This window comes from Prionailurus bengalensis, chromosome E4 (assembly GCF_016509475.1).
Source record: "Prionailurus bengalensis isolate Pbe53 chromosome E4, Fcat_Pben_1.1_paternal_pri, whole genome shotgun sequence".
Classification (NCBI taxonomy): Eukaryota; Metazoa; Chordata; class Mammalia; order Carnivora; family Felidae; genus Prionailurus; species Prionailurus bengalensis.
In genome coordinates, this window is record NC_057360.1 from 10,774,981 (window position 1) to 10,801,799 (window position 26,819).

Consider the following 26,819-nt stretch of genomic DNA (forward strand, 5'->3'; position numbering starts at 1 on the left):
CCGCGAGATCGTGACCTGAGCCGAAGTCAGACGCTTAACCGACTGAGCCACCCCGGCGCCCCTGTCATATCTGCTTCTAAGATGTATCTGGAGTCCGTTCACATCTTTGCGGCCACTGCCGCCACTCAGGCTGAGCCACGACCGCCTCTTGCCCGAACCGCTGTTAACAGCCTCCTAATCTCTTTACTTCAACCCTTGCCTTTGACTGGTCTGTTCGGGACAAATCAGACTTTGAAAAGTACAAAGCAAATCATGCTGCCTTCCTGCTTCATTCTGTCCGCGGGTTTCCTGTCTCACGTTGGATACCATCCGGTTCCTTGCCATAGTTTACGAGCCCTCTCTCGAGCAAATCTTACTCTACTCTCTCTGCAGCCCCCTTCCGGCCCCGCCTCCCACAGTTCTTGGATTGGCCCACCCGTGCCCGGAACTGCTTGGGGTTCCTCTGCCTGGAACTCTTCCCCGACTCTTCCCCGACTGTGTCCTTGGCGTCTCGTTGGTTTCGGCAAGACTGTCTGCTCCTCCGAGGTTTTCCACACAACCCTCTCTAGTTAGGATCTTCCCGCCTTGCTGGGTGCCACTACCCCACCCGTTACGCAGTCTGCATAGACTCGTCACCGCTGAGCATTATTCATTTTCCGCATCAGGTTGTTAATTCCACGAAGGCGCAGGCTACTCGGCCTCATTTGTCGCTGGATGTGACGTGTCACCAGTATTTGGCACTTACTAGGCACCGAATGCGTTTTAAGTATCATCTTTACCCTGACTTTCTCTTCTCTTTTTTTGCTTTTATTTTCCCTTTAATCCTCTTTGGGTTGTAATGAGAGAGAAACTCCTAACCCCCGGGATCAACCCCTGGCCAGCTCTGTCCTCGCCCCCGCCTCCCCGGCTGGTACTGTGTGTCATGGGTAAAAGAAGCATCTATTGGCGGTCTCTTCCCAGGGAAAATGGGGCTTCACCCCAGAATGCCAGATAGGTCATGGGCCGTCTAAGAGGAAAGCCCGAGAGCCCTTGTGGAGCCCTTCTGGATCCTTCTGGATCCTTCTGGGTCCAAGTTGCTCTGCCTAGTAATGTCAACAGCTTATTTTCACTCACTGAGGGCGGTGCTTCCTTGGAGAGAGTAATATGATGCTGAGTGAGTTTTTTTTCCTCCCTCTGGCGGGGGCTCGACTCAGCAAAACTGGGGCTTTGACTTCTAGGGAGGAAGGACGAGGTTTGGAGATCTGATTGCGGGAGGTGCTGGGGTCCTGTGTGTGCACAGGGTCCCGGAGGAGGGAGAGGAGCAGTAGGGGGTGCTCCGGGAGGAAGGGGGCCCTGGCTCTTTCCCCTTCCTCTGGATCTCTGACCATTGAGTGGGTGGCACACAGAACATCTTCACTCACTCTTGGGTACGGCTGCCATATTCCCTGGCGTGGTGCCTTTGGCCTTTCGTGTTTGCTGTTCCATCCGGGGCTGGTAGATATCGGAGGGATTTGGGTTCCTGACTGTGGCAGGACAGCCTGCTTTGGCCTCAAGTTTGGCGATTCTCCCCAGGAGCTCTTTTCCTATAGGTACCACATGCCACGATTTATACACAAACATGATTTGCCTGATTGTTGCAGTCTGGGCCTGGAACAGTTTTAATTAATGGGAAAATGGTCCTCAAAACAGTGATTAGACCTCTTCAGGTACAACAAGATAAAAGCCTGATAATTTGGATGGAGTACTCTTCTTAAATGTCTATTCTATGCACAGCAGCCAATGGGAAAGCCAGGCTCTCTCCCACCCGATCCAATGAGTAATTAAGAGAGGGCTTTTTCTTCCTACCTCTCCCCGCCCTCCCCCTCCCCCTCCCCACTGAAGCTTAACAGGTTGGTGGTATAATTTGGAGACCTTAAGGGGTGTCATGCTAGGAGCTTAGGCGAGAGCCAAAGCACCTTCTCCCCAGCTCCCCAGGCATTGCCGGGCTGGGTTTGAAAAGCAGGCAGTGAGAGGAGGAAGGAGCTGGAAGCAGGCTCGAGGTAGGTCACGACGCTCCGCGGCCAAGTTTGAGAGGGGCCTATGGCCATGAGCAAGCTGGGCGCCCAGAAGACCAGTGATGGCACTGTTTCTCGGCTGCTCAACGTGGTAGAAAGTGAGCTTCAGGCAGGGAGGGAAAAAGGTGACCCTACGGAGAAGCAGCTTCAGATCATCCTGGAGGACGCGCCTCTCTGGCAGAGATTCAAGGAAGTCACTAACGAAATGATCGTGACCAAGAATGGCAGGTGAGTGGATCTGCGGCCCGGCCTGGGCTGCGGGGGGGGCTTGGCGAGGGAGGTGAGACCCCCCGAAAATGGAAGAGGCTGCCGCTCTTCACTCAGAGGCAGCCGAGTCGGATGAAAATGCTCACGAGAAGAACAATCTCAGACGGCTTTCCCCCAGCCAGTTTGATTAATTTCCCGAGGTCAGAGAAGCGGAGGATGAAGTCACCTTGCATGCATTCTCCATGGAGAAATCCTGGGAAATTACCATAAGTGGGGGCCTTAGGGAAGTTAGTCGGGAGGTGATACTATGTTTTGACTGACTGCGTACCTTGGAGCCGACCTGAGCTCCACCGTCGTTCGGATAAGGTGAAAGTCAACTTTATTTGGAAGCCGGATGTTTCCTCTTAAGGGTAGCAAACTTGCCAGGGAATTGTGGACTTAGCTGAAGATCGGGCGCCAAAGGGCAAATTTCATCTCACTGCCTGTCGCGACATCTGCTTCCTCGTGTGTGTTTGTGGTGAGGGTTCCTCTGAGATTGTGTATGTTTGTGGTGACAGGAGAACCAACGCAGGAATAGTTGCTGAAGCCATAACATACTGTCTGAGAAAAGAGAAGAGACCCGCTTTTTCCCCATCGCCACAAATGAGAGATTAACAGAAACCGATCTCCGGTGGCATTTCTTGGATTCTATTAAATCCAGCCCTGCTAAGTGGCTGTCAGGGTAATAGTGGGAGGTTTCACTTAAGCACAGGAGATGCAAATATTTTGAAAGAAAATCTCTCTGCTCCCAGCTTGGCCAGACTGGCTCCCGAGAGTCAGACGATGCTCACAGAACCCTTGGTTCACAAGGTCAACGAGTACAAAAGTCAGAAAGCGTTTTCGGTATGCTCAGTTTCAGCAGAGCTCCAATTGTGGCCCTTCGGAGAAATGCTGGTAGGAGAGAAAAGTTGGGGCCAGCAGGACCTCTGGCAGGCTTCTGCCCTCGTGCAAAATGCCTCCGTCCCTGATGTCTTGCTTTCCTCTTTTTGAATGAAATGCACCATTCCTTGTCTACCTGGGAGAATTACGACACTGCCACGCGGGTGCCCCGTAATCTTGCAATTTGGGAATGGCCTCCACGGGCCTCTGTTCACCTAAATACTTTTTCTGCATATGTAACATCGGAAAATCTTCCCAAGTTTAAAGTCCTTTAATGTTAGCTATGTGAAAAAATAGCCTTCGTAGAAAAGTCTCATGCCAGCCAACTCGGTTCGTCTTATCTGTGGAGGTCCTGCTGTCATTTCCCTTCCTCCAGTGAACGGAGTCATTTCTCAGGTTCTCTTAAAGGTCTCCGAACCCCTTGGGATCGAGATTCTTCCAGGAGACCGTTCTCCTTATACTTCAGATAAAGAAGGGAAGACACACGTCTAAGAAATTGACACGGTGGATCGTGAGTGAGCGTGGCCTATCTCATATTTTCACAGGTTAGATTGTTAGCCACATCTTTTTTTTTTTTTTTAACGTTTTATTCATTTTTGAGACAGAGAGAGACAGAGCATGAACGGGGGAGGGTCAGAGAGAGAGGGAGACACAGAATCTGAAACAGGCTCCAGGCTCTGAGCGGTCAGCACAGAGCCCGACGCGGGGCTTGAACTCACGGACCGTGAGATCATGACCTGAGCCGAAGCCGGACGCTCAACCGACTGAGCCACCCAGGCGCCCCAAGATTGTTAGCCACATCTTAACATTCTCGATACCAAAAGATCGTTTTTGCTCCTGTCCCCTTGTCTTCCCTTAACCGTCTGTCCCTGCGTATCTCCTCTGTACCCCCGGCCTCTGCCTGCAGACCCGCTATCTCCAGATGCTTCATCCCTGCTTCCAGACCAACTCCTGAGCCCGGGGCACATGCCCCCGTGGCCCTTCTCTGTGCGGAAGACTGTTTCTGGTATTTAACACCCAGCTGTAGCCCTTTCCATTCCACATAACCCGCCTGCCTCCGTGGGCAGACTTTTGGGGGTCTAGAAGCTTCAGTGGGGTAATCAGATAGCTCCTGTCCACTTGATGTCTCCTTGTTCTGTGTTAATAGCAAATTTTGAAATAACATAGGGTGGGCTGATGAAAGAATTCAGTATATATATATGTGTGTGTGTATGTGTGTGTGTGTGTGTGTGTGCGCGCGCACACACACACACACACACACACACACAGAGGAGGCTTCTCTCTGACATTGATCAGAGGTAGTAAAGAAAGGACGTCCCTTTAAAAAAAAAAAAAAAAAAAAAAAAGGGGCGCCTGGGTGGCGCAGTCGGTTAAGCATCCGACTGCAGCCAGGTCACGATCCCGCGGTCCGTGGGTTCGAGCCCCGCGTCGGGCTCTGGGCTGATGGCTCGGAGCCTGGAGCCTGTTTCCGATTCTGTGTCTCCCTCTCTCTCTGCCCCTCCCCCGTTCATGCTCTGTCTCTTTCTGTCCCAAAAATAAATAAACGTTGAAAAAAAAAAATTAAAAAAAAAAAAAAAAAAAAAAAGAAAGGACGTCCCCCTGGATTATCCCCAGAAACCGGGACCCTGATGGGTTTCATTCCTCCCTCCGTCTCTCCTGCCTCACTCCCTGTCCTTCCTTTTCTTCCCCTCCTCCCTTCCCCCTTCCCCCTTTCTAAATACAACTTTCAGTTTTCCCTCTTCAGTCGTCTTTCAGCTACAACAGCAACAGTTATAACATCCCCCTAGAGCTCATTTGAATCATCCGTAGGGTGTGCAGCTTGACGAGTATTCTCTTTCATCTCAATCCTTGGAGACAGGAACTTCAATTTTAGGTCGGAGACGACGACAACAACAACAACAACAACAACAACGACAACAGAACCCTTATTCCAGGCTTCCGAGGCAAATATATGAAATCGCCTGCGCCTCTTATTGTCTTTACTATACTGTCTTCACCTGAGTGGAAAAGGCCGTGTTTCCCATGTATTTCCACGCAGTCAAATCATTTCGACTCAGTTCTGATTCGGTTTGCCTTGCACACGTTTTCAGAAACTGGAAGCATTTCAGACGTAATTGGTGTGCCCGTGTGTTATAAACAAACAAGCGTGGGGAATCATTAAGTTGAATTTGCCCGTGATTAAGGGCAGCGAGCTGACCGTGCGAGGGGGGGGGGGAACGGAGGCTGTGCATCAGGCGAAGCCACTTCCCTGCCCCGTAGCTCACACACCATTTCCCCCCAAAGTTCACAGTTAGGGTTCGTGGGGATCGTGGGTATTGGTGCCAGCTGCCTTCTGCTAACCAGGTTCCTTCTGCTGCTCTTAAGGCTGCTTACCGTCGCACAAGCCTCGACGCGCGCGCGCGCACACACACACATCCTGACGGGTAGTTGACGAATATCATAGTTCTGCGGTGACAGCGGAAGGTGAATGTTACCTTTAACCATCTCTGCTGTTCCCCACCTCCAACAGCTGCCCCCTGTCATCCTGCCAACGTCACTCCTCGTAGCCTCCTTCGCAGCACTGGCTCTCAAGATCCGTTAGGAGAAGACAGAGGGAGGAACCGACCTCCTAGCAAAGCAGAGTTCACGGGCAAGGCCCAACCACCTGTGGTCCCTCAAGCATGGTTTTGGGGAATGCTTTCTCACCCTGCTGCATTTGCTTCTCTATTCCTCTCTCTCTCTGTCTCTCTCTCCCTCCCTCCCTCTCTCCCTCTCCCTCCTTCCCTCTGTCTTTCTCCCCGTCTTCCCCCTTCTTTCTGTCTCTCTCCTTCCCCCCCCCAACTCCCGAATTAGGGACCGACTTACATATTTCTCAGCTCCTCACCAACTCTGGGGCTCCTCTGTGGTGAGCCATACCTTGGAAACAGAAGGAGGAAAATCAACCAGATTAGAAGTGCAGTTCATCCTGGGCGCCTGGGTGGCTCAGTCAGTTAAGCGTCCGACTTCAGCTCAGGTCATGATCTCGCGGTGCGTGGGGTGGGATCGAGCCGCGCTTCGGGCTCTGTGCTGACAGCTGGGAGCCTGGAGCCTGCTTCGGATTCTGTGTCTCCCTCTCTCTCTCTGCCCCTCCCCTGCTCACCCTCTGTCTGTCTCTCTCTCAAAAACTAAAGAAAACATTAAAAAAAAAAAATAATAAAAGGAACGACACTATGTTGTGCGCCTGAAACTAGTGTTATGGGCATAAACTATACTTCAATTTAGGAAAAGAAAAGGAGAGAGAAAAGGTGCGGTGAACGTACCAGAGGAGGAGGCAGTGGGGCAAAATGAGACGTGAGTGACACCCACATACGTTAAGTCCCGGGTGCCGTAAAATGCCGTGTTTAGCTGCTGTCGCTGGCAAAACTGTCTCTCGTTAAGTCATCTCGTAAATCTTAAGGCAGAGTTATACGATCACACCATGGAGAGAACAGCCCGGCCACGTGCTGGAGCAGCCGGGTCCTTCCTCGCGCTTCAGCGTGAGAAGATATGTTACGTGAGCTTTCTTTTCTGTTTATTGCTTTCACACGTGCCGCGTATCCTTACTGAGAAAACTTCCGGTGCTTTCTAACTTTGTGTGTGAAACGACAGTGATCCACATTTAATTCCTGAGTTTTCTTGAAAAACCCAAACCCAAACCCAAACTTCAGCATTTCAGAGAAAGCAAAGGACCGGGAACCAGACCATCTCTTCTCTGTGTACGTCGTGCAAACAAGCCAGGCTCCTGGCTGTCAAAGTGACCCAATCTGACCCCTACGATCATTTCTGATGCCCACTTTTGTGATTGTTTGCAAATGACATTTGTGCTTTCAGGAGGTTTCTGCTCTTTCTTTCTTTCTTTCTTTCTTTCTTGTTCATTTATTTTGAGAGAGAGACAAACCGTGAGCACGGGAGGGGCAGAGAGAGACAGAAGCCCAAGCAGGCTCTGTACCAGCAGCACAGAGCCTGACACGGGGCTCAAGCTCACAAACCACGAGATCGTGGCCTGAGTTGAAACCAAGAGTTAGACGCTTAACCAACTGAGCCACCCAGGTGCCCCGGGGCTTCGTTTTCTGTACGTGGCCAGGGTTATTAAAATAACGGAAAACATTAAAATATATTGCGAAAGGGAATAGTTCAGTCTGATATGAGAGAAGAGAATAGATGAAGTCCTTCTGTCGGAGAAAAAGCAAAATGGGGGGGCTCCCGGGTGGCTCAGTCGGTTAAGCAGCCCACTTCGGCTCAGGTCATGATATCACAGTTCATGGGTTCGTGCCCCGTGTTGGGCTCTGTGCCGACAGCTCAGAACCTGGAGCTTGCTTTGGATTCGGTCTCCCCCTCTCTCTGCCCCTCCTCCTCTCATGCTCTCTCTCTCAAAAATATAAATAAAACATTAAAAAAAAAGAAAAAATGTGCAAATGGAAGAATTTAGATGACACAGGGAGCCTCCCGAGGGGAGAATCCTCATTTCCCTTATCATGAAGTCTCATCATTAATGGAGAGGAGAGACAGGTGAGTAACGCCGTGTTCGGGCAGGATCTGGATTCGAGGTGCATCATCTTGATGCATTTTTTCCTAGAAACTTCTTTTAACTCACATACTTGTCATAACCTCCTATTTAGATTTTGTCTCCTTGTGCCCGCCAAGACAGAGGGAAGGGAGAAACAGTTCTGCTGGGAGCCGGGGGAAGGAGGAAACCTTTAGCATTTCCCACTCGTGATGCCAAGGCCAGGGTCTCTGGGCAAATAACTGTGATCCTGCTGGAGAATAAAAACTGTGGTGGTGTAAGTTATTAGTTTGCTCTTTTTTTTGTTTTGTTTTGGAAAAAGAATTCCTATGCTATCGAATTCATCCTTTGTAGAGTATACAATTCAATAGTTTTTTTTTTTAATTTTTTTTTCAACGTTTATTTATTTTTGGGACAGAGAGAGACAGAGCATGAACAGGGAGGGCCAGAGAGAGAGGGAGACACAGAATCGGAAACAGGCTCCAGGCTCTGAGCCATCAGCCCAGAGCCCGACGCGGGGCTCGAACTCACGGACCGCGAGATCGTGACCTGGCTGAAGCCGGACGCTTAACCAACTGCGCCACCCAGGCGCCCCACAATTCAATAGTTTTTAGAATAGTCAGCCATCACTGCTATCAAATTCCAGAACATTGTTCTCACCCCTAAAAAGGAACCCAAAGCCGTCAGCAGTCACTCCTCTGTTCTGCCCAGACTTCTTCTCTCCAGAGAGAAAGGCGGAGGGAACTGGCACCTGTCAGCCAGGCAGAAGGGAGGTGGAGCTGGTGTCCCTCGTTTCCAACTTCCAAAGTCACTGCCCCGGGGCAGGATTCTGGAACAGAAGCAGAGCTGGGCCAGCTGAAGGGCTTGGACGTAATGACAGAACATCCGACGCTTGCAAAGCACTCACTAGACGCCAGGCCTTAGAATGAGCACTTTGGTGAATTAGCTCGTGGAGTTCTTGCCTCCCGTGGACAAGGCTGGGGTGAGTGTGCTTGGAGAACAACTTCAGGAAGGCCGGGAGACGGAACCAAGATCGCTCTTCCGTCCGGCCTCTCGGAGGGACTGCCGAATCCTTACCGAGTCCCGGACCAGAGACACGAACCAGGCTCTGTGTTCCGCCGTGAGGAGACGGGAACTGGTCTCTGAGGCAGGGGTCTGAAAGCACACCCCACCACCACCAGCTGGAAGACCAAGTTGAAAGAGGAGCCAGGAAAGGAAATGCCGAGGGAAGATAATTCTGATCTATGTCCAGATTGCTCAGGAAGCCCTCGTAATTTCAGCGCAGGAGAGACAGGGAGCCTGCACGGCTTGAGTCCGTCTCTGGGTCCGTCCCTTGCCATCTGCCTGTCAGGTCCCTTTTCTTTTCTTTTAAAGTTTATTTATTTATTGAGAGAGAGAGAGAGAGAGAGAGTGGGGGAGGGGCAAAGAGAGAGAGAGAGAGAGAAAGAATCCCAAGCAGGGCCCGATGCGGGGCTCGAACTCACAAACCGTGAGATCATGACCTGGGCCGAAATTAAGAGTCAGACGCTTAACTGACTGGGCCAGCCAGGTGCCCTTCCTTCGTTGTTGTCTTCAAAGCCAAAGATGCTTTGAAGCTAAGTACCGCTTCAGCTTCAATGTTCCTGTGACGCACCCGGGGCTTTGGGAAAAGTGGCTCTGGAGTGAGGTCGGAGGTTCCGCGTTTCTGACGAGCTTCCAGGTGATCCTGGTGCTGCTGGGTCGGGGACCGCTTTGGGTAGCAAGTGTCCAGACTCTCGGTTATTAGCTTCTCAATGTGGAGATTGGGATTTCAAAAGACGTGTTCACAATACGATGACGTCCGGGGCCATCAGGTGGTGGAGGGGGCATGTCCGGAAACCAGGTCTTTTGAGGATAGATTAGAGCGACTTAGGACATTCGGTGAAGGAAAAACAAACCAGAGAGAGGGAGAAGCCAAGCGAGGTAGCCTCTCCACACATGTGAGGGCACATTTGCTGGCACCGTTCTAGAGGGTGGAAGAATGACCAAGGACTCCAGATCGGTGCGTCTCCGAGTACATCCCTTGAACACAAATTCGCACAAAATGCTCAGTGAAAGGATGGTCCCGCTGTCCTATAAGTTCCGTGTGTGCACAGTCCTCATCTGCTCGGAGGTTTATCGTGCACATTCGTATGTTAAAGGCTCTGAGAAGTCACGCAGGGAAGGAACTTCTCTGTAGAGCCAAGCGTTCCCTCACTTATTTTTTTACCATGAAACCAATTTTCGCCGTTCAATGCTATTGCTGTCATTCAGAGCTAGTGTTCTCTGTGACAGGGGAAGGACTGGTTTGTGGCCTTAATGGAAGAACTGATGTGTGCCCGGAGGAAGTCATTGAAGAAAGGACTCCGTGAGAACGTGGCACGTGATGATATGCTTTGGGCTTCAGGGTCCTCTGTCAAATGACTAGATTAATGGTTTTCAGACTTTAAAACGGAGCACAGTGGTTTTCAGTAAAACCCATATATCTATACAGATATAGACATATTTAACTCTATTTATTTTGAGAGCGAGAATGCACGGGGGGAGGGGCAGAGAGAGAGGGAGAGAGAGAATCCCAAGTAGGCTCCCCGTTGTTAGCATAGAGCCCAACACGGGGTTCGATATCACGTAACCTGAGCCAAAATCGAGAGTCCGACACTGAACTGAGCTCCCCAGGCGTGCCCCTAAAACCCCAGTCTAAAATGCATTTGTAAAAAAAAAAGGCTCTGGAATGGGGGGCTGCTGTCCTGGGGCACTCTCTGTACCCCGAGGCTCTCCACGGAAGGTCTCCGCGCAGCGGAGAGACGGCCGGACCAGGCGAAGGGTGGCCCGAACCCGCCGCCATCCCCCCTGTGACTCAGTTTCTGCCTCTTCTTTTAGACGGATGTTCCCCGTCCTCAAGATCAGTGTCACGGGCCTGGACCCCAATGCCATGTACTCCCTCCTGCTGGACTTCGTCCCAACGGACAGTCACCGCTGGAAGTATGTCAACGGGGAATGGGTGCCCGCGGGCAAGCCAGAGGTCTCCAGCCACAGCTGCGTCTACATCCACCCGGACTCCCCCAACTTTGGGGCCCACTGGATGAAAGCTCCCATCTCCTTCAGCAAAGTGAAACTGACAAACAAGCTCAATGGAGGAGGGCAGGTAAGATCGGGTCGCCTGATCGCCTGGCCCCCCGACCGCCCCACACCACCAATCAAGAAATATCAAGGGTGCATTTAGGCAATTAGAGGGGTCCTCACCGGCCTCTTCTCCCATGGAAGCCAATTATTCCCCGGAGTCCAAATGTGAACAGGAATAAACAGCTCTTAATTGGTGCTTTCGGTTTTTAATGGACTTCCTGATGTTAAGAGAGAGGGAGAGAGCGCGGTAGTTTACTTAATCATCGAGGGCCCTTTCAGAGTTTTGTCTTGTGTGGGGCTTTTTACCCAGCCCCCCGGAGAAGGAGATGGTTGTGGGCACCAGGGTTTTGTTGTTCTCTCCCCTCTGTTTTGGTGTAAGTGGCATGTTGGCAATAGACAAATGCCTTAATAAAAAGCGGCTCCCAAATGAAATAATTGCTACCTCCGCTCGGGCATGATGATAATTGTCAATAGAATATTGAATCCGCTTTGGGTTTTCAGAACAACAAACACACCTTAAAGAAGGAAGGTTTTATTTAAGGTCTCCAATTAGAGTAAACACGAATTTGGGGCTTTTTCCTCCTTTGTTTTCTCTGGCAGGATGGCAGATACTAGCGTAATGTGTAAGGTTGTGATTTATGTTATAAAATGTAGACCGTTTGGGGGGGGCAGCGTGGGGGAACTCTGTAGGCTGTTCAGAGCCGGAGCTGGGAGGCGAGGCCCTCGCCCCTATTTCCTGTTGTCGGCCTCTCAGCCCTCCATCTCTGTGGCCTCCTCTGATCCCCATGTTTAACCAGCCGGGACACGGGAGTTGACGTTTTCGGAGGAGGAGGTGACCCACCCAAGCCTGGGCAATAGTCAGAAGGTTCCAGTTCTTTATTAAAACAGGAAATTGAAAAGCGAGCTGTTCTTGCCTCCCACATGTCACAACCGAAGACTTATTCTTTCTTTTTCTTTTAACTTTGTTTATTTTGAGAGAGAGGCAGAGAGAGAGAGAGAAAGGAAGAAAGAATCTCACACAGGCTCTGCACTGTCAGCGCAGTGGGGCTCGAACTCACGAACCCTGAGATCATGACCCGAGCCCAAAAAACGTGAGTCAGAAGGTTAACCGACTGAGCCGCCCAGGCGCCCCCACGACTTAAACCTTTTAAGAAGGCTTCTGTGTGAATCGCAGAGTGGGTGCTAGGTAACCGTCAGACGTCAGACATCCTTACTCTTTAGCTAGTCGCTCGCAAAAGGCAGCCACGTCAGCATTTTGAGATGTCAGGATTCCTCATGTGGAGAAAAACAGTATGTTTTAATGGATCGAAATCCACATTGTTGTTCTGAAAATAGGGAGAGAGCGAGAGAGAGAGAAAAGGAAGGCATGATGTTGGCAGAGAACTGAACGCTTTAGAACTTTCTGGCAATCCTAGCATAAGCTCTCATTTCATGCTCCCTGGGAGCTTCTGAATAACTACCCCCCCCCCCCCCCCCCCCCCGCCATTCAGTTCTCAGACAAGGGAATCGTGTGGTGGCAGCTCCGGTGACCCGGATTCGAAATGTGTGGCCCTGACCGGGCTTGGGTGCCCAGCCTGGGACCAACCAAAGGGGTCCCTCGTGCCTGTGCTACACCAGGCTCTGCATGGCTTCTCCTTCTCTTCCTCTCCCACCTCAACAGATAATGTTGAATTCTCTGCATAAATACGAACCTCAGGTTCACATAGTGCGCGTCGGAGGTGCCCATCGAATGGTGATGAACTGCTCCTTCCCAGAAACCCAGTTCATAGCCGTGACCGCCTATCAGAACGAGGAGGTGAGTGTGCACAGGCGCGTGCCTGGGCGGCTGTCCCCTGGAAGGAGGTGGGGGATGGGGACCAAGCGTGGGTGACAGGTGGGTTTCTGGGATTCACCGGTGAATCTAGCAGAGCTAGAGTCCGGAACACCCCAGCGGAGATGAAGTTAAGCAGGAGGAAGCCACTCTCCACTCCCTCTTGCCTGTTGGCCAAAGGCCTGCCATCCTTGCTCTCCTGGTGCACGGTTGTGCACTGCGTTAAAACCAACAGACCCAGGAGTCTTTGTGTTCCGGGCCCGGTGGGCGCTCGGCCCAGAGCTGGTGCTCAGAGCCGGGTGGTCTCCTGCTCCAGGAGCGGGTCTGTGAGAGCCGATCCCTGCACACCCGCCTCCGGCTTGGCTTAGGCTCCCTGTCCTGTTGGCTCGTGCTGAGCACACTGAGGTCTTTCCTGCCCCACGGGAGCCGCTGGCGCTTTGAGCCGAGGAGGCAGAACCTGGCCTCTGTGGATTAGTTTGGGCGCAGGACGTTTGGGTCCGGGTGCACCTTCTAGGGCTTTCCAGGTCTGTGTGTCATCGGAGGGGCTGGGGGCGGGTTAGATCCTTTCTGACTAAACTTAAAAAAAAACGAACACTTTTTTTAAGTAATACAGGTTCATTACAGAAACTTCCCACAATAAATACATAGTGCAGAACTACGTTCAGTGAAAATTACAAACAAAAGGTAAAAATGTATTCTTTCCCTCCTGTCTTTTGAATCCAACTCCCCAAGGCCGCCACAAATAACAGCTTAAAGTGTGTGTCTTCCCCCCCCCCCCCACGTATTCTCTGTATATATAAATATATATGAGAATACAGACTTACATAAGTTGGCTAATGAAGTACAATATTGGTCTGAAAATTTCTTTTTATTTCCCATTTAGCCGTATATTATGGATATCTTTCTATGTGAGTAGGTTCAGGCATATCTCTTTTTCTGAAGTGCCTGCCGAGGATATATGGTCTTTCGGGCAATCAGCTCCCCAGGGTGGCTATTAGGTTGTTTACAGGTGTTTTGTTTGCTCTGACCCGTGATGCTGCAAAGAATATCCCGGTACCTCCGCCCCCGCTGTTTGCTTGTGTGGATGAACATCTAGAAATGGAATTCTCTGTCAAGGAGGGGGTGGGTTGAGAATCGTGGGACATCACCCAATTACCTCCCCCAGAGAGCCCACGCCTCTGCAACCCTCCCCCGGTTCCCGACACGGGTGATGATCAGCCCTTTTCAGTTTTGATAACCTGATAGGTGAAACAAAACAAAACAGAACAACCCCAAAGTATCTTATTGCTGCTTTAAGCTGTAGATCTTTATTTGGAAGCTTTAAAAGATTTGGAGCTCCCCCCTCCCCGACCCCTGCCCAGCCGATGGAGTCAGAATCTCCAGGGTTGGTGCCCCGAATCTGTAGTTTTTAAAGTCTCCCTAAAGGATTCTGATGATGAGCGTTCAGATTTGGAAACGGCTACCTTAGTGCCTCGAGGTGAAAGTGAATTGTAGGTCTAACTCCCATCACAGACGTGCAGAGAAAACGTAATTTCGTTTCTGTAAGTCGTCTGGCCTCTTGGCCGAGTGCCTCCAAGCAGTTGAATATTAGATCATTTAAATATTAGATCATTTAAACAGGCCCTCAGGTGGTGCTGACCGTAGGCTAAAACAGGCTTGTGTTCTAGACGGCCTTCCCTGCCCTGCTTCTCTCCCTATCGTGGAGTCTGGGTCTTTGAGGGGAGGGTGTGGCTTTTGCGACTCTAGAGAGTGGGGAGGGGGTGTTGGGGACTAAGCCCTAGCTGCTTCCGTCTCCACGGCGATGCCCCTGCCCGCTTACTCCCAGCTGCTCCCTTAGTCAGGCTGCCTGCTGGGTGGGTGCTAGAGAGTCCCCTCTGGACCACCAGCCTGGCTAAGGCCACCCCTCCAGCAAGCTCCCCAGCCTCATGCTGTGTTTCAACCTTGATTTTCCCCCCTGGGAATCAAGCCCAGGAAACCCCACCTTAGAGCCTGCCTCTACCGCCAACACTTTCCGGCCAAATGGGTGTAGATGCACCTTGAGAGGGGAGCGTGCACCTGGGGGTGCATGCTAGGTCTCCCTATGCACCCGAACACCCCCCTTTCTCTCCCCACGCCCCCCCCCCCCTCCCGGGGTTTAGGCCAGAAGAAAGACCAGGTCACTCGCATCAGGCTCTGTGGCTTTCCTCCCTCTTCCGCATTCCCGGGGCCAGAAAGAGGCGTGCTTTTATTTCACTTTTCTTCCTTCCCCGAGGCCCTTGCTGCAGCGAACATTCTTTCCAACGCTTATTCATTCAGCAAAATATTTGTTGAGTCTTAGTACCTGCTGGGACTACTGTGATGGGCATCACAGATGTGGGCACCGCCCTCAAATCACTTACACTCAGGTCACGAGAGCACACATGCGTCATATACACGTATATGCACGTCCGGGGGCTCTGAAGAGAAAGGACGCCCGCGAAGGCCAGCGGGTTGGCGCGAAGGCGGGTGGGAGTGAGAATCTGTGTGTGTGTGAACATGAACGTGGCCCAAGGAGTAAGTGATCCCCGAAGACTTATGGAGTGACATTGGGCCGTACTCTCTGGGTGAGGGGGAATCACTCCGACTGTGTTCCCAGGGACTAGAAAACTGACACGGGGATGTTTTGGTGGAGGGGGGGGGGGTGTTCAATTAAAAAAAAAAAGGATGAATAAATAAAAGAGGACATGGCAGGTTTAGCACATCAGGCTTTGCTCCTTTCTCATTTTGTCCTTCCCTTGCTCGCTTTTGCTGCGTTTGCCTTTTTCGCTGCAGCCACAATACAGCATCCTTTGTCAGGAACGGTGTGCTAGTAATTTCGTGCAGAAGGAAGCCAAGAAACGCGGACAGGGAGAAAAGGGAAGAGAGGGGGAATCCTTCCGATTGGACAGGAATTCACAGGTGGAGATACAGGGTTCTGTCTGTTCGTAACGTGTTCCGCTGTCACTAACGCTTCTTGTCTTTGTAAACGCAAGATAACAGCTCTCAAAATCAAGTACAACCCTTTTGCCAAAGCCTTCTTGGACGCCAAGGAGAGGTGAGTAGAGAAATTGCAGCGAAATCTTGCGGGTTGGCTTCTGCAAATGTGAGATTGATGACAGGGTGATCTTGAAAGGACACACACTCCCTTCGATAGAAAGAGGTTTGCACCATTCGATTCGATCTTCAACAAAGTCATCATAATTCAACAAAGTTCCTAATTATCTGTCCCTTAAGCAGGGCTCCAGGGGAACCTCATAACTGGCAATGTTTTGTCAGCTCCGTTTTACTAACAGTTCTCGAAAGTAGCACAGGCACGTTTAAGAAAACATAGTTAAGTGATTCAGATTTTTAATAATTCACTCCTCCCCTCCTCCGATTATCTCTGAGTAGTATGGTTTCCATTTTTTTTTTTTTTAAACGGCATGGAGCCTAGGAGAGGTGAGTGATTCATACAGGTAGCTCATAAAGGAGAGAGCTTTTGAGAGAAGAACGTTCAGAGACTTCTGGGATCGTGAATGGTCGCTTTAGGCCAGTGGCTGTAGGTACATCTTTGCGTTTTTCCTTTCCATTCTAGGGAAAAAAAGAAAAAAAAAAAATAGTGCTTATCATTGACTTCTATCAAAGGACTTTGTCCGTCCTGTCAATATTTGATTTAATGTAATTTCAGAAAACCAAAGGCCTAAAAAAATAAAAAAAAAATCTGATGTGTGAGATAACAGAACTTTGAATATGCGGTCCTGACTTGGAGTCCTAGCTTTGCCGTTTCCTGGCTGTGTGACCTTACATAAGTCACTTAACCTCTCTGACGTCCACTTTTTAAATCTATAAAATTGGCATAGGAATATTTCCCCCCCCGGGATTGTCGGTGGTTCTAGCATATCACAGATGTGTTTGTGCCCCGAAGTCCTACGCAAATCCTGGCTGTTGCTATTGCTCGAATTTCGCCAGGCGGGAGCAGTGACCCCACATCAGTGAGATCAGACTAAATAGGGATAGCTATAAATATGGCAAGCTGGAGTCACATGAACTTGAAATTCAAAGAGGAATTGCACATTAGATAAAGTATCCTGGAGGAAGAAGGGGAGGGAGAGATTCGAGATGAAAGATATCAAGTGCTTTGCAGAGAGAATATGGGGTAGACTTTCCGCAGGACTTGCAGAATACGCTGGATGGCCATGGTGTTCTTTCCTCTCTTTCAGGAATCACCTAAAAGACATCCCGGAAGCTGTCTCTGAGAGCCAGCACGTGGCCTATTCTCACTGTGAGTTGGGTGCACAGTGGGTGGGACGTGCCTGGGGCGGGGGGGGGACACTGGAGCCACCCCACCCAGACTGCACTCGGACCCTACCTGTTGTGTTCCAAAGCTTCTTTCAAGACTCCACAGGTTGTTTCTTCCACTCAAGACATGTGTATGCCCTTTCCAGAATTCCCAGAGAGAACTGGTGTTCCTGGGGGACTGGACTGAAACTCAGGCAGGAGATAGGCATGGGGTGATGGATTTCTCAGACTCAAGTTTTCACCTCCCAGAGGCTCAGGACTGTCTCCTCCGTCTCCACTCTGCACCCCACACCCTTGTCAGTCTGGCCTGGATTGCCCCTGTTCTTAGTGTTTGCCCATTTTTGTGTTGGTCACCACTGCAGCGTTTCCCTTGCATATGTGGGGGAGACTGGGGAGGCTGACAGGAAAGCCATAGGGCGAGGTGAGTGATATGCCACTGGGGGCTGGGCGTCCCTAACAGGGCACTGGCCTCCCCATGTCTGGATGGCATGGGAGGAGGGGAGGAAGCCCCCTAAAGCTGCAGCAGAATCCCAGGTGAGTGAGGTCAGAGCAGAAAGTTAACCCTGGTGTCGGAGACGCTCTAATGTGAATTGTGGGGGTTTGCTCGGGTCCAGCTGGGGGTGGGGGGCCCTCTACTCGCTCGTTCCCCTGCGCCTCTGCACATGCGCACTGTGGAGCAGCAATATCGTGCATCAAAGGGAGGAGCTCTCAGAAAAACACTTTTTAAAGGGAGCTGGAATAACAAGCCTTGTGTATAGTACCTGCTTGTGAATCGCATCTTTTCCAAGCTCACACGTTACCGTCTTCTCAGCGAGCTTCTTCAGGTGTGTCCCTTAATGTGGCAAACCAAGGGGCAGGAGTCCAGTTCAGGGTGACCACATGCCTGGCTTTGCCCACTGGACACCTGCATCAGACAAACTTTTCTTTTCTTTTCTTTTCTTTTCTTTTCTTTTCTTTTCTTTTCTTTTCTTTTCCTTTTCTCTCTCTCTCTCTCTCTTTCTTTCTTTCTTTTTTCTTCCTTCCTCCCTCCCTTCTTTCTTTCTTTCTTTCTTTCTTTCTTTCTTTCTTTCTTTCTTTCTTCTTTTCTTTCTTTCTCTCTCTTTTTTCTTCCTTCCTTCCTTCCTTTATTCCTTCCTCCCTTCTTTCTTTTCTTTCTTTCTCTTTCTTTCTTTCTTTCTTTCTTTCTCCCTTCTTTCTTTTCTTTTTTTCTTTCTTTCTCTCTCTCTTTTTCCTTCCTTCCTTCCTTCCTCCCTCCCTCCCTCCCTCCCTTCTTTCTTTCTTTCTTTCTTTCTCCCTTCTTTCTTTTCTTTCGTTCTTTCTCTCTCTTTTTTCTTCCTTCCTTCCTTCCTTCCTTCCTCCCTCCCTCCCTTCTTTCTTTTCTTTCTTTCTTTCTTTCTTTCTTTCTTTCTTTCTTTCTTTCTCCCTTCTCTCTTTTCTTTTTTTCTTTCTTTCTCTCTCTCTCTTTTTCCTTCCTTCCTTCCTTCCTCCCTCCCTCCCTCCCTTCTTTCTTTCTTTCTTTCTTTCTTTCTTTCTTTCTTTCTCCCTTCTTTTTCTTTCGTTCTTTCTCTCTCTTTTTTCTTCCTTCCTTCCTTCCTCCCTCCCTCCCTCCCTCCCTCCCTCCTTTCTTTCTTTCTTTCTTTCTTTCTTTCTCCCTTCTTTCTTTTCTTTCGTTCTTTCTCTCTCTTTTTTCTTCCTTCCTTCCTTCCTTCCTTCCTTCCTTCCTTCCTCCCTCCCTCCCTTCTTTCTTTTCTTTCTTTCTTTCTTTCTTTCTTTTCTTTCTTTCTCTCTCTTTTTTCTTCCTTCCTTCCTTCCTTCCTTCCTCCCTCCCTCCCTTCTTTCTTTTCTTTCTTTCTTTCTCCCTTCTTTCTTTTCTTTCTTTCTTTCTTTCTTTCTTTCTTTCTTTCTTTCTTTCTTTCTTTCTTTCTTTCCCTTCCTTCCTTCCTTCCCTCCTTCCTTCTTTTCTCTTTCTTTCTTCCTCCTTTCTTTCTTTCTTTCTTTCTTTCTTTCTTTCTCCCTTCTTTCTTTTCTTTCTTTCTCTCTCTCTCTCTTTTCTTCCTTCCTTCCTCCCTCCCCTCTTTCTTTCTTTCTTTCTTTCTTTCTTTCTTTCTTTCTTTCTCTTTTTTCTTCCTTCCTTCCTTCCTCTCTCTCTCTCTCTCTCTCTCTCTCTCTTTCTTTCTCTCTTTCTTTCTTCCGATGCCTTTTCTTTCTTTCATGTTTTTTGTTTTCCATTCAAAACCAAGTTTCTGTGAGCCATCCTGGCTCGTCTTGCTTGGAGTGAGAACCACAGACACCTTTCCCGCTGGGCAGAAAGAGGCCTTCACGCCTGTGTAACCACATGAAACATCCCCCCCCCCCCCAAGCTGGACATTACATATGCGTCTAACATCAACAGGTTATTGCTTCTCAGACTGACTTTTAATTTAATTCAGTGAAGTCAGAAGCAACTTCACTTTTGCATTTCTGTAACTTTTCACTCAAACGGTCTTTTATGTCGCTCGGGCCCAGCGTTCCTCCAGAGGCTTTCGGAACTTTGATAGGAACTGTCATCCTTCTCCAAAGAAGCCAGCTTCGGGGCTGCTGTGGAAGGGGGGTGGCGGCAGCCGCGGTCCCCGTCGCTACCCCCGGCGGATGTTCAGCGTCGTTCGCCCAGAGACGCAGTATGTGCGTTGGCTGCTCGGCTGCCTTTTGGTGTGGAAGTTCAGAGTCGGTCTCTGTGTCTTCCTCTTGTCTATTCTAGTGGGAGGCTGGATCTTTTCCAATCCTGACGGAGCGTGTGCAGCAGGAAACGCCAGTTACCAGTATGCGACACCCTTGCCTCTGTCCGCAACCCACACCCACCATGGCTATGAGCACTATCCCGGCCTCCGCGGTCACCGGCAGGCTCCCTATCCTTCTGCCTACATGCATAGAAACCATTCTCCCTCAGGTGTGTGATTTTGCGAATTAGGCCCTTGGGGGTGTGGGTAAGGGGGGCGGTGGTGCCGAAAAATGGGTACACAGCGGGTAGTAAAAAGAAGCATCCGAATATAGGTAATAGTATTGGGTAATATCATTGTGATGGTTTTTTAAAAAACTTTTCATGTTTCTTTATTTTTGAGAGAGAGAGAGAGAGAGAGAGAGAGAGAGACAGAGCGTGAGCAGGGGAGGGGCAGGGAGGGAGCGGGACAGAGAGTCCGAAGCAGGCTCCAGGCTCTGAGCTGGCAGCCCAGAGCCCGACGCGGGGCTCGAACCCGCGACCCGTGAGATCGTGACCCGAGCTGGAGTCGGACGCTTAACCGACTGGGCCACCCAGGCGCCCTATCATTTTAATGTTTTATTTTGTATACTAATAGTTGGTTATGTAGTTATAACATTATTCGTGTTTTATAATTGTTCCGTAAGACGCTCCGTCTCCTGGTTTCTCATGGGGGTGAAGGGCCTCCGCTCACCGTCTCCGCGGGGCTCTTTTCTTCACTTGTATTACGTCCGGGGGACGCGGGGCCCAGAACTGGGGAGCTTTTAGGAAGACCTCTGGGTCTTCCTAAAGACCCAGACTCTGGGTTGTTCCTGATGTTGGCTCAGGTCCTGATCTCACGATTCGTGAGCTCGAGGTCTGCGGTGATGGTGCGGAGGCTGCTGGGGATTCTCTCTCTCTCTCTCTCTCTCTCTCTCTGTCTCTCTGATTCGAAATAAAGATGAGGAAACATTAAACATTTTTTGTTGTTGTTGTCTAAAGAAATAAGTGAGATTCATGGCATGGGAGTCAGAGGAGAGGGTTAAGATCACACCCCGAGCTCTGTCTGCAGAGGGCTTTCTGGGTCACCGGCTGCCTGTCTCTGTGTCCCTTCGTGTGCCACTCCCAGCAGCCTTGAGAGCTGCTTCCGGGAAGGAATAGAATGTAGCTTAATGACACCAGAAAGTGGGCAGTGTTCTCGCTCTGCTTCCCGGTCCTTTCCCACGGTCAGCACGTAAAACACGGCTTCTGAGCCCCTGTTACCCGCCAGGCCCTCGTCTAGACAGTGGACAGGAAGGTGATGAAGGGATAGTTTCTTCCCTGAGGAAACTCGGGCCCATGCGGATACATGAATACCGAATCGTAACACCAGGCAGTGAGAGCTCTTGTGTGGCCCTCGGACCTACAGCATCACCTGGGAACTTGTTAGGAAGGTAGACTCTCGGGCTCCTTCTGGACGAGTCTACATTTTAATGAGATCCCTAGGTGATTCTCCTGCACGTTACAGTCTGAGAGACATTCTAGAACACACTTCAGCCCAGGTGCTGTGGGAACGGAGGGAAGCGAGCGGCCGTAACTGCCCCGGAGGGGTGAACCGTTAAGTTGAGATTCGCAGGGTGAACAGAAGCGGACAGAGGTGGGGGTGAGCAGAGGCGGAAGGCGGAAGGCAGGGGGCCCAGGAGAGGCGGAGGGCCCTGAGGTAGGAGTGGGGTGAGCAAAGGCCCGGGGTGGGGGGGGAGAGGGGACCCAGGGTGTCCGGGGAACGGATTTGGAACAGAGCGTGGAGGGAAAGGTGGAGGAAACAGAGCTGGGGCTGAAGAAGTTGCAGGTGCCCCATCCTGACGAGGAGCGACTGGGTCAGCCAGGTGTGCGCACTGGAATGTTCTTCCTCGCTCTCCTCGGCCTGCCTCCCTCCTCTCTCTTATTTATGCACACCATTTGTGCACGCGGAGAGCCAAAGACGTAGAAGACACTGTTCTTGAGGTGTTTAAATGTACTTGGGGTTGCTGAGAAGAATAAGGTGTGGGTCCTTAGAAATCTCGTCTGGGGCACTGGCGGGCCCTTCGGCCTGTGTTGAGGGGATGCTGACACGATCCGTTCTTCAGGGGGCGTGAGGGTGGTGATGAGTCAGACGGGTCTGTGTCATGAAGCGCGGATCACCTCTCCTCTCTGAGCCTCATGGACAAAGGGGAGAGGACAGGTCGCTGTTGTGCCGAGTAAAATAGGACCGGAACGTGCCATGTGGTTGACGTTCCGTATACCTGAGGGCTTCCTTCTTTGCCGTTTCCCTCGGAAAGCACTAGCAAACTATTGGCCCCTGTGGCACGAGCCACGGCCACGTTTCGCCCTCGAATAATATCATTGGCCGCCATCGTTGCGTGTTCTACACACCCCATCGACTGAACTATTGTTTATTTCCCCAAAGTGAATTTGATAGAAAGCTCCAGCAATAACCTGCAAGTCTTCTCCGGAGCCGACAGCTGGACTTCCCTATCTTCCACACCCCACGCCAGCATCCTGTCTGTACCCCACACCAGCGGGCCGATCAATCCAGGGCCTAGGTAAGACCAACGCCGGCAACGTGCTCATTGGTGGTCTCGAGGTCTTGACATTAGCACTGGCGACCCAAGGTCATTCTTCTTCCTCGGGTGCCTTGGCCTAAGCCATTGTCCTGACTCCTAAGCCACGAGGAAGGGAACACGAAAACAGGATGGGCTTTTCACTTTCAGAGAGAAGGGAGGGGGAGAGCAGCTGCTCAACTGTATGCCGAGACCCTGGATTGTCGGTGTTCTCCTAAGCCACCCATCCGAACAGGGGAACAGACGGTGGGTGCCTGGCCCGCAATCCAGGTAACAGGGCAGAATGTATAGCATGCCGGACCCGAGGCGGAACTCACACACCAGAGACCTGCCTGTCGTTCGAACTTCTGGAGATCGGTGTGGGGAAAGGGACAGGGAGGGACCTTGGAGTTTGACGGACGCTGGCTTTAGTCCTGGTTCTACCTGGTATGGGCTTCGTGGCTTCAGGCGGTTTCCTGAGCCTCACCGAGCGTCCGCTTTCTTCTCGCTAAGATGGAAATGATATGAACGGCTCGGTAGGTTATGGTGAGCTCACAAGGAGAACACGCATTAAGATGCGTCGTAAGCAGGAGCGGTCCACGTAAATGTCCGCTGTTGCGTTCAGTTCCGTGGGCAGAGTTTTGAGAGGGTCCTAAAAGGGACCCAAAACGAAAAGGCGGGTCTTGGGAGATGTCTGATAACTTGTGATTTTGCTGGTCTAGAAAATGTTAGGGGAATGTAGCGCTTTGGTCTACAGCAGGGCTGCTCACACTTGAATGGGTGTTAGTCTCGCCTGGGAGGCGGGGGCTCGGTCGGTTAAGTGTCTGACTTCTGCTCGGGTCGTGGTCTCCTGGTTTGTGGGTTCGGGCCCCGCGTCGGGCTCTGTGCTGACAGTTCAGAGCCTGGAGCCTGCTTTGGATTCCGTGTCTCCCTCTCTCTCTGGCCCTTTCCCGCTTGCACTCTGTCTCTCTCTCTCTCTCTCTCTCTCTCAAAAATAAGTAAACATTAAAAAAAAAATCACCTGGGATGCCGTCAAAATGCACCATCTGGGTGCCTGGGCGGCTCAGTTGGTTAAGCGTCTGACTCTTGATTTCGGCTCAGGTCATGATCTCACGGTGCGTGAGACTGAGCCCCACATCGGGCTCTGTGTCGACAGTGCGGAGCCGGCTTGGGATTCTCTCTATCTCCCCCTCTCTCTGCCCCTCCCCTGCTCACCGAGTCTCTCTCTCAACATAAGTAAGAACTTTAAAAAAAATGCACAGTCTGATGAACAGGTCTGGGCTGGAGCCTGAGATTCTGCATTGAACAAGCTTGCATGGGTGTTGCTGGGGTTGCTAGGATCTTGATGGTTTTGATACTAATGTGGCTGTGGCGATCAGGGTCTAGCGCTGGGCTACCCCCTGCAGCAGCCAGCGGTCGCCTGCGGAGACTGAACCCTTGAAATGCAGCAGGTCCCCATGGACGTGTACTGTGAGTACACGGAAGTCTGAAGACTGGGCAGGAAACAAAGAATTAAACATCTCGACTCTTCTTTTTTTTTTTTTTTACCTTGAATGCATGTTGAAATAATATTTTGCACGTTTTTGGTTGCATAAGATATTATTACCAATAAGTGCATTTTTTTCCTTCTTTTTTCTTTTTTAAAACGTGTGGCTGCTAGCAAACGAAGCCTGGCGCGGTTATGGCTCACGTTTTGTTCCCGTCGGTCGCTACGCGGCTGGCTTACCTAAAGGAAAAGCACGGGTTCGGGTTGTGGTGGCAGGAAGTGAGAAAGCGAGTCCTTGAAGATGGTAAACGATCACGTGGCAGGTTCCGTCCTAGATATTTTGTTCGTTGTTTACGGTATTCAGCGACATCCACGAGGCTCCCGTTAAAGTCCCTGTTTACTGTTGGAGAAACCGTAGCTCAGACACATTAAAGACGTCCTGAAGGTCATCCAGTAGGTGGTGTCACCAAGTGCTTGGCTCTCCCACTGGCCCACGAGGCATCAGGAAGGGGCCCTGCCGCGGGCGATGCCGTAGAAGAGACCTCTTCGAGAGGTCAGACCCCAAATCACAGCAGGCCGAGCGAGCTAACAGATAGACAACAAGCAAACAGCCAGAGCATGGGCTTTGGCAGGTTTCGTGTGGCCCAGCCAGGTCTATAGTATCTGGACCGTGGCACGGAGTGCAGGCTGGCGTTTCTGTTTCTAGTTTCCCCAGCAGCATCTTTAACCCGTTACCGACTCCCGTCGTGATTTTGCTGGAGAACAGCGAACGCGTCCAGTGCCGTCACTGCGCAGCGAGCCCGTTCTCCCGTAGCTCAGTATCAGGCGATAAAAGAGGCTCTAAAATGTCAGGACATCGCGATGGCCGAAGGCTTAGGGCGCTGGCATTTACCCGGCCTGTCCCGACCGCAGTCATTTCATCTACGCTCGGGCGCAAAATTTGCTGCGCGTTACTGTTGACCGGAAAGCTTTAAAAAGTCCTGATCCCCAAGCGGCACGCCAGACTGGTAAAAACCTGAGGCTCGCTGGCGGCGGGACCCAGGCGTCAGAACTTGCTAAGTGATTCCAGCAAGCAGTTGGGTTTGGGAGCCAGCAATGGAGGAGTTCGTTATAACGCCCACCGTTGGGTGAGCGCCCCGTGCGAGGCCTTGCATCCTCGTTGTCCAATCCTCGTGATAGCGTCTGTAACGTGCGCATCCTCATCACTCCAGATCTTGAAGGTGAGGAAGCCGAGGCTCAGAGGTATTGCCCGGACCAGGGTCTCGGGGGCAGTAAGCGGCAGACCGGGACGCGAACCCGGGTTTTCCGACCCCGGGTGTCCCGATCGTTGTGTCCGTCACGTCCCCTCTCTTCCAGGGAGGGGTCTCGCTCACAGGCTGGGCCCTCTGGGTCAGAGCTGGAAGGAAAGCCGTGGCCGGGTGCTCGGTCCCAAGGCCCGGGCCCTCAGCAAGCGTCTGTGTCTCTGTCTCTGCAGCCCCTACCCGTGCCTGTGGACCATCAGTAACAGCGGCGGGGGCCCCGCCGGGCCGGGCCCAGACGTGCACGCCAGCTCCCCGGGGACGTTTCTCCTGGGGAGCCCGGCCGTGACTTCGCCCCTCTCTGCCCAGGCACCCGCTTCGGCCGGCGTGGAGGTTCTGGGGGAGCCTTCGCTGACCAGCATCGCCGTGTCCACCTGGACGGCGGTGGCCTCGCATCCCTTCTCGGGCTGGGGTGGCCCGGGCGGGGGAGGGCGCCATTCTCCCTCTTCACTGGATGGTTAGGCAGGATCCTAGGGAGGGTGTCGGCGGAGAACCTTCTATGCGTAGAGCTTTTAGAAACCCCACCTGCGGATCCCAGGAAGTTAGACTGCGGGGTCGCCTCGCCCAGTGAGCGGGGGGGGGGGGGGGTGGTGGGTGGCTTACGGGAGATGATTTAGTCTGATGAGGCTCCCTGGTGTCTCTTTGCACTCCCATTTCTCTCTGCAGCTCATCTGCGACCCGCTTAGGTAACCAAAGCTCACCGAGCACCTCCCTCAGCCCTGCCCCTCACTTCCATAATGGTTCCAGAAGGCCCCACTTCCTGTTCTGTCTGAGCTCACCTGGCCTGAGGCTTTCCAGCCTTGTGCCGCCCTGCGAAGCATCTGTGGCCACCGGGCGTCTGCTCTGAGGCCAAGGGAGGGCGTAAGGCCACCGAGTGACGTGAACGCGCAGAGAGCTAGTCACGGTTGACTCACAGCTCCGTGCCTGGGATGGAGCAGATGAGACCGTGACCTTCCCTTGCTCAGAAACCGTCCATGGCTCCCCGTTGCCTACAGCACGAAGTCCTACCTCCCGGCCGGAAGGACACCATCGACCGTCGAGCCTCAAGCTTCCCTGCGTGACCCCATTAGCGTCCTACGTTTCCGTCGAGGTCGACGTTCTGCCTGTTGTCTCAACGTTCCGTGGACTTTGCCACCTCTGTGCCTTCTCGGCGCCTCAGCTGTCCTTCTTGGTTCCGTCCCGCCTCTGGGACTCCCGCCCCTCCCCCCCGGGGGGCCGGCTGAGGCGTCACTGCCCACATCATACCCCTGAGGTGCCTGGGCACCAGTGATCCTGCCCCGCTGGTTTTTGCCTCCGTTTTGTGGAGCTCGCCCCATCCTGCCTTGTGTTTTTGTCACCTGTGAATGTGTCTCTCTCCCCCTAGACTGTGAACCCCTTGAGGGTGAGGACTAGCCTTCTCGTCTTTGTACCCCGGTGCCTTGCCTATAGTAGGTGCCCAATAAACACTGGCCGAATGCAACTTGGCGTGCAGTGCGTGCGTGCTAGGAGGACAGCCGTGGAGCTCGCGGGACGGCAGAGCTCGGAGACATGTGTCCAGGTCGGGGTAGCGTGTCAGCGTGGGGAGCCCAGGAACACGCCGTGTTACCCAGGGCTCCTCGTCTGAGGCACAGCCCACGGGCAGTGACTGAGGAGCCGGAGAAGGTGTGGGCAGAGCCGTTGCTTCCAAATACGGGTCCTTGGAGCCCCCCGTGCCGGGATCACCAGGGGCACCTGTTAGAAACACGCATTCCAGGGGCGCCTGGGTTGAGCGTCCGGCTTCAGCTCAGGTCACGATCTCGCGGTCCGTGGGCTCGAGCCCCGCGTCGGGCTCTGGGCTGACGGTTCGAGCCTGGAACCCGTTTCGGATTCTGTGTCTCCCTCTCTCTCTGCTCCTCCCCTGCTCGTGCTCTCTCTCTCTCTCAAAAATAAATAAATAAACATT

The 26,819-nt window shown here is 51.8% G+C and overlaps 1 protein-coding gene across 1 annotated transcript; it reads left to right on the forward strand.

Annotated features, from left to right (window-relative positions):
* On the forward strand, positions 1 to 26,357 carry TBX19 (T-box transcription factor 19). The gene is made up of 8 exons (XM_043567672.1): positions 1 to 2,240; positions 10,516 to 10,780; positions 12,419 to 12,553; positions 15,559 to 15,620; positions 16,765 to 16,826; positions 19,581 to 19,769; positions 21,982 to 22,117; positions 25,075 to 26,357. Exons 1-8 carry the CDS (start codon positions 2,038 to 2,040, stop codon positions 25,358 to 25,360), a joined length of 1,338 nt encoding a protein of 445 aa, XP_043423607.1. The 5' UTR covers positions 1 to 2,037; the 3' UTR covers positions 25,361 to 26,357.
* The last annotated feature ends 462 nt before the right edge of the window (positions 26,358 to 26,819 follow it).

Excerpts from the sequence above, each read along its gene's own strand:
- TBX19 (XM_043567672.1), top strand. The coding sequence starts at position 2,038 with ATGGCCATGAGCAAGCTGGGCGCCCAGAAGACCAGTGATGGCACTGTT. Across the intron at positions 15,621-16,764 it reads TTCTTGGACGCCAAGGAGAG|GAATCACCTAAAAGACATCC; the intron begins GTGAGTAGAGAA and ends CCTCTCTTTCAG. Across the intron at positions 16,827-19,580 it reads GCACGTGGCCTATTCTCACT|TGGGAGGCTGGATCTTTTCC; the intron begins GTGAGTTGGGTG and ends TGTCTATTCTAG.